The sequence below is a fragment of the Bombyx mori genome, chromosome 7, assembly GCF_030269925.1.
Source record: "Bombyx mori chromosome 7, ASM3026992v2".
Classification (NCBI taxonomy): domain Eukaryota; kingdom Metazoa; phylum Arthropoda; class Insecta; order Lepidoptera; family Bombycidae; genus Bombyx; species Bombyx mori.
The window spans coordinates 7,463,610-7,470,997 of NC_085113.1; the positions used below are offsets into that span (position 1 = coordinate 7,463,610).

Below are 7,388 nucleotides of genomic sequence, written 5' to 3' on the forward strand. Positions count from 1 at the left end.
ATGTTTTTCAAAAACAATAACCTGATGATGCTTAAAAAATCCAAACAACACCTAAGTATTGAAATAGATATGGTTGCAAGTTATAGTATATATTATGTTTAAATATTTAAACATATGCGAAATGACTCATTATTGTAATTTAAAGTCAAAACAAAGCTTATAACTAAAATATTAACAGCTATATCCGTCTACTATGTTTGAGGCTTACATTTTTATATTTACAAAAGCTTCAAAAGCAGCAAATTCAAGGAATATGAATATTCAGCCATTGTAAAAGTAAGTATAGTGTTTTGTATAAAATATATTTAAAACATATACATTAAAATGGAATAGAAAACTTAAAAAAATTTCAAGCCATTTATTTTAACAAACTAAATGTAAACAAAATAACAATTTTTCATTAAGTTCTCAAGTAAAACTCAATAAAGCTGTGCATTAATAATTAGCAGCATCTGTAAAGACAAATTGATTTTCTGGTAAGCCTTTTGACCCTGTTCCTTCAATGGCGAATAATGAGCCTGCCTCAGGTTGTTGAGCTTGTTCCACAGGTGTTAGTCCAACCCTACTTGTAGTCACAAACAGGGTGGACAAGTCATGACCTCCCCACATAACTGAAGTTACTTTCTGGGCTGGTAGCTTATGTTGCTCCAAAAGTTTTCCTGCTCGAGAATCTATTTTGATTACCTGGTCATAATTGAAAAATGTTAGTAATTCTTGATCACTATGTAGCTTTAGACCTCAAGGGATGAGAGTGTTAAAGCTTTGTTTTTTTGGATCTCAGCAAAAATAACATTTGAATGAAGTTTAATTAAAAAAGTTTATAATTGCAGGCAAATATTATAATTATATATTATTATAAGTGAAAATCGATAATATATTCAACAAATATCCTGATTTATCGATTGAGGCAATGATGTAGCTTCTTTGAGCATAATTATCAGTAGTCCAGCATTAAAGTTTGGGACAGAGAAATGTCATAACTTATTTTTATGTTAAGGTCTTTCTAAATTCCTATTTTATTGTTAATGGGTTGGTATGAGCCTCCTCAAGACCGTAACACAAACACATATATGCTTAGGCCAACTTGTTACCACGTACACTCGGTGGGTGCTCTTCAACTTATTCATGCTATTTAAATCCCATCTCCATGAATCTGAACCTAAAATGATATGCCGTCTACGGTTATGCATGAATCACACAAAAGCTACTGGGACTTTTGATTTTTTTTTAGTTTTAGACATAAAAGTCTAAAAGAAATTATCAAAATTTAATTCATATTATTAAATTAATTTGTTAGTCGTAGTTATAAAATTTATATGTATTTATAATTATGGTTAATAAAAATACACCTAAACTATTGCTTAGTGAATATTACAGATTGAATACCTTTCCACCATTAAAACATGCAACCCACAAGTTGCCTTCATCATCAATAGTCATTCCATCAGGCATGCCCGTCACATTATTTGCTTTAAAACTAAAAAGTGTTCTTCGGTTTCCTGGAAACATTTTTTTTTATGAATTGGTAAAAGCAAAAGTTGGACAGAAACTGTACTAGTGGAGAGGTTTGTTAACAAGCTTCTGGCTGTATCCGGTATTCAGTGGATACAAGAGCAACATTACAATGTAAATGCCACTCATTTCAGATGTGAGGTTTAAACCTCAATAACCTACCTACCTACTATGAGCGTATAGTAAATGCTTAACAACAAGTGAGTCATAAGCCAATATCAGTGAGAATCACCAATAGTAAAATAGAAACAAATAATGTAAAAGATTAAGAATCAAATATTTAAAGGAAAATTATTAGAAACATACTAATAGTTCCTTCCTCCAGATCAAAATTGAACACATCAATATTCCCGGTAGGTGTGTCTATGTAGAACATAAATGTATTGTCTGATGTCCAAGCTATGCCATTGGACACAGACACTGGACGAACTTTGTGGCTTGGATGCAAGTAATTCCCTTCGTCCAACATATAAAGTGTTGCTTGATCTTTGTCTACATCATTTCCAACCTCCTTGCCCATTGTACCTAAAAATTTGAAATGAAAATTTATTATAACATATTATTGTGTATTATATTTAGTGTGTAGTATTGTTATTAGTAAACGTAATTTTGTCAGTGAATATTTTTGTTTAGTAAAATTTTAATTGGTTGTATGTTTTTATTTTTCCTGAAATTTCTCAAGTGAAATATCTATTTGTACTGCTTTCTCAGTTCTCTGAGATGAACTTAACAGTATTTCCATTTCCATTGTTCACTTGAGGATTATTATGTGACTTTCTCCAATCGAGGTCGAGGTAAAATAGCTACATTATGTTTCTTCATAGCAATCCCATGACAGCTGGTAACAATTTCCGTTAGTTAGGCAGAGGGCAGGGAGCAATTTCTTGCAGCTTGCATTGTAGTTGATGGCTACCTTAAATCTAAATGTATATATTTACTGTTCGATACATTAGGGGCGTTTTCTTTTTCTAAAAACAAACGAATGGCCAGTAAAACGGCTATCAGGTCTGTTTATCCAACATGATGCCTGCGGTAGAACGCATACGACTCTTCGATTTAAAAAGTTGATTTTCATAATTTTAATAAGTTATTGAAAAATACATTCGCATTCTGATTAGACGTTCACGTTACTGTTAATTTTTTTTATTGATTAGTATCTATCGCCGAATTTGTAAACGAACATTTCATTTTCCTAATGAAATAAAATAAAATATGCAACTACCGCCATAAAGCACTGCAGGATTTTTCACTGCCGTAATGACGATTACAATTTATAAAGTATGAAAATGGAAAATCAATCGATTTTGGTCTCGTCACGTGGATTACACAATTTGAAATAATTTTCTATTTTCCGGAACCGGAAAACATTTCTTTTATTACTTTGAATTCGTTCTTTACCTGTCTAGAAATATGAATTGCGTTAAATCGTTTGGTACTGGTAACTTAATCAAATAACTAGATGATGACCGAGCTCGGCTCGTTTTTTTTTTTTTTTTGATAAATTATGTATTTTAGAAATTATATTTAAATACGAATTACATTCCAAGATCGTTTAGGCATTTTTAAGTGAACACGTGAGTTAAAAAGACACAAATAATATAAATAAACAATTCATTTTCTTGGTCTAACCTTAAACCAAACACTCATCTGGCTTCGGGTTGCTTAACAACGCCATCTGCTGAAGTAGCTTTAGTGTAATTGTGTCTTTAAAGCAGTTAGTTGCTCTCAATTAAAAAAAATAGTATTATCATTCGCCAATAGATGTCGGGAAGATTCATAAATTGGATTATCGTTAAAGTTTATTTTTGAAAACGGGAATAAAACAACATTTTCTGAAAATAAATCGTAGCTAGATCGATTTATCGCCCGCGAAATCCCCTGTATACTACATTTAATTTTAGAAAGAAAGAAAGATTAACCACTACCCACGGTCCTGGCCATTTTAAATTTTAAATTTTTGGTAATTAATATGTACTGAAATTATTCACATAAATTTACTTGCCTGATGTACAGCTGACAGGTACAACTAAACACCATAATTTTACTTTCATTTTCATCACATTAGATATATACGCTATTGTTAAACTTTCACAATGGTAATATTCACTTACCGAACCAAAGTCTTCCGTTTGCGTCAACTTTTCCATCGTTGCATCTATTATCAGGCAAGCCTAAATCTACAACGCTTAGGAGCCTCAGAGCACTGTCTCCCGCCGGCGCGTCCCAAGGCATCAAATACAATTCTGACCTTACGGAAATCAACAGAAGCTTGGGATTGTCCTTGACTGTCACCGCTAATGATACGGGACCGTAGCCTGCAATAACCGTGAACAATCATTTATAAAAAAAAAAAAAAAAATATATTACAAAAATCGAACGAAGTTATCCATAACCAACAGAATTCGGCCATTAAATGAAATTAAAATTCGAAACCAAGCACAACCTAATGCTTTATTTGTAGGGGTTTAATTAAAAATCCTTCTACAGTTTCTTAAAAATATTGATAAAGTATACATATAATATAGCTTAAAAGAGCAATGAACTTTAATTTCAGGTATATAAGGTAACATGATAACAAAAAGGTGACATAATACTTTTATACGGTAAATATTAAACTTTATCGCATAATGAAAGTTAAATTTGATTGTTTTTTGTGTTAGGCTTATCATTTATTAACTTTGAGCTGTATCACACCATCCTGTCCATTTCTGCCGAGATGGGGTAGAATCATTAGTAAAAAAATCATATGAAATACTCGTTTTAACTGACTAGTCCTAATCATTGGCTATCTTAATTTTAAACTAGAGGATGACCTTTTTTTTTTGATAACGCCATCTTGTTGTGTGTTTAAAGCGGTTAGTTGCCAATAGATGTCGGAAAGAGTTGATTATTGAAAACACGAATAAAACAACATTTTCTAAAAAATAAATCGTAGCTAGATCGATTTATCGCCCCCGAAGTCCCCTATATACTAAATTTTATGAAAATCGTTGGAGCCGTTTCCGAGATTCAGATTATATACATCTATATTAATATACAAGAATGGCTCGTTTAAAGGTATAAGATAGCGATAAAACTAGCGATAAAATAGCGCTTAGGATTTAAAAAAATGTTTACCAATAGCCCTGCTGGTTACGTTTCCTGATGCAGCGTCCAATTTAAGTATTTGCTGTCCATGAATGTCCACCCAGTAGAGAGCATTCTCTGACGTTGACCAATGTGGTCCTTCGTAATGTATTCCGCCTCTGTGTACCTAGAAATAAAAAGCCAAAAATATAAAATAATCAGATCAGACGCATGCAACACGATACTGAAATACTAATTTATTACGTAATATAGCCTATTTTTTAATGTATCAGATCAAAGCCATTTATAGGAATAATTTCATTTTAAATAATTTATTTAAGTCTTATTAAAAGTAAAATTAAACTACCATCGGTTACAAGAAGAGAACAGTCCAGAAAAGAACCAGAGTCCAGAATGCTAACTATTACACCATGGAACCGCACTTGTCCTGGTGAAACTGGAAAGGCCTCAGGGCCACCAGTAATCCTTCAATCATAAAAAAAGAACCAGCGAAACAAAATGAAAGTGGAAATATCAAATGCTGCTACAACACATGCCCAAAAGATTTATTTTTTGATAACTTTCCTTTTGCGTGTATCGAAGTTATTAGAGACTAGCGGCCCACCCCGGCTTCGCTTGGGAAGTAGCGCACAATATAATAAATATAGCCTATGTCACCCGGGGATAGCGTAGCTTTCCAACAGTGAAAGATTTCTTTAAATCGGTTCAGTAGTTTCGGAGCCTATTCAATACAAACAAACAAACAAATCTTTCCTCTTTATAATATTAGTATAGATAAAGTAGTAAAGATAGTAAAGATAACATTATACATCCCATGAATGTCTAAGAAAAAATCTAAAAAAAAATATCCTAAACTTCATTCATGAGAAAAACCACGCAACTATGCGCTATCATGTCGACGTTAATGTAGTAGCTACCTTATTCAGAAATTCCTTTTTTAGTACAAACAGCATAAATGTACTTACATTTTTTATTAACGGTGTCGATGATCTAAAAGCTGTTATTTTAAAAAAAAACACCACAATCAGAATGAGACCTCTTTTCAAAACAACCTTGGTATACATTTCGCTATTTATCATTAGCTTTATGTACGGTTCTAAGCGGCGCGTGCAGAACGTACAACTGGCACCTGGGCAATGTTGTTATTGGAGTCAAGAGCGCACTGTCACTGGCAACAACTCCTCAATTATACGTTCACTTGTTTGGATGTCGACATTTTAACCATGCATATAATAATTTTAAACCTTAAAAGCAATCTTAAGAATAAATAGTGTTTGTCTAGTAGCATTCAGTCGATATCAAGAAATTATTTAAAAAAAATGAAGCCGCTTCCTGAAGTAACATTTTGCGCATTGTTATTATTTTATTTTAAACTTTCATTAGTTCCATACCTTTCGAATTACGGAGTCGCTCTCTCTACAATTCTATTAAAAAAGAAATACTAACATAATAATTGTTCAATCTTCTCCATTTGAATTTTTGAAGATGTGTTAGAGGTGCTTGATGTATTTTTTTTTCTTTTTATTGATGCACGAAACAAATTACAACCATAGAAATTATAAGTTAAAATGTTTTTTTTTTTTTGCCCTTGTAGGCAGACGAGCATACGGCCCACCTGATGGTGAGTGGTTACCGTCGCCCATGGACTTCAGCAATGCCAGGGGCAGAGATACCAATGATGGAAGTTAATAAAATAGAACGGAACGCATTAATGTTACAAACTAAAGCAACATTTTTATGTACGCAAAAAAAGTTCAAGTTCAATTTACTCAAGTACATACATATTATGCATATTATAAAACGTATAAACACCATGAACCATTAAGTATTACTAATAACTAAGTACAAAATTTCTGCCTGTATCTGTTCATCTTGCCTGCCTTGCCTGTATAATCATTATGATCATCGCTAGAAGTTTTAATCTATTTGATCGCTAGTTTGAAATCTAGGTAATTTAAACTGTGAATGCAGACTAATATAGTATATAATTGCTTGAAATTGAGAGAATTGGTTTCGGATGATCAGTTGTTATTGCGGAAACGCGACCTCATTCAGGGTCTTGTTATTTAACATTTAAGGAAACGGTTAGCATTGTTGTTCTGTCTGTAAACATTCAAAATAATGTTCGTTGGTCGAAGGAAATTATAATTTGCATAATTACTGGTGGTGGGTGGACCTCTTGTGAGTCCGCGCGGGTGGGTACCACCGCCCTGCCTATTTCTGCCGTGAAGCAGTGATGCGTTTCGGTTTGAAGGGTGGGGCAGCCGTTGTGACTATACTGAGACCTTAGAAGTTATATCTCAAAGTGGGTAGCGCATTTACGTTGTAGATGTCTATGGGCTCCAGTAACCACTTAACACCAGGTGGGCTGTGAGCTCGTCCATCCATCTAAGCAATAAAAAAAGGAAAGTTTTAAATTTTATCCGATATTAAAACTAGATATTCAAGATATTATAATGTAATGTCATCAGGAGCTTTTACAGATGAGTACTGTTGCCACTACTGCTTAAGATTTTTTTTTACTTTAGTGTCTTTACTCTTACTCTTATATGTAGTATACAGATTTTGTTAAAGATTCTTTAACCAAATGCAAAGATATAAATCTATATATATATAAATAAGAATTGATGTTCGTTAGTCTCGCTAAAACTCGAGAACGGCTGGACCGATTTGGCTAATTTTGGACTTGAATTATTTGTGGAAGTCCAGAGAAGGCTTAAAAGGTAGATAAATATGAAAATGCTCGGAATGAAATGAAAATAACAATTTTGTTTTTCCTTTCATGTGTC

General features: G+C 32.9%; 1 protein-coding gene across 1 annotated transcript; it reads right to left on the reverse strand.

The window, feature by feature from the left end:
- Positions 1-343: 343 nt before the first annotated feature.
- Positions 344-5,786, reverse strand: LOC101745880 (regucalcin). Its single transcript, XM_004931289.5, has 6 exons — positions 5,565-5,786; positions 4,630-4,765; positions 3,624-3,827; positions 1,819-2,037; positions 1,387-1,499; positions 344-684 (listed from the first exon to the last, which is right to left on the reverse strand). Exons 1-6 carry the CDS (start codon positions 5,676-5,678, stop codon positions 436-438), a joined length of 1,035 nt encoding a protein of 344 aa, XP_004931346.1. The 5' UTR covers positions 5,679-5,786; the 3' UTR covers positions 344-435.
- Positions 5,787-7,388: the final 1,602 nt, after the last annotated feature.

Bases quoted from the DNA above. Each gene is read 5' to 3' on its own strand.
- LOC101745880 (XM_004931289.5), bottom strand. From the start codon at position 5,678: ATGATAAATAGCGAAATGTATACCAAGGTTGTTTTGAAAAGAGGTCTC. The intron at 2,038-3,623 runs GTAAGTGAATAT...TCAAATTTTTAG, and splicing joins AAACGGAAGACTTTGGTTCG to GTACAATGGGCAAGGAGGTT. The intron at 685-1,386 runs GTATTCAATCTG...AATTATGACCAG, and splicing joins CATGTTTTAATGGTGGAAAG to GTAATCAAAATAGATTCTCG.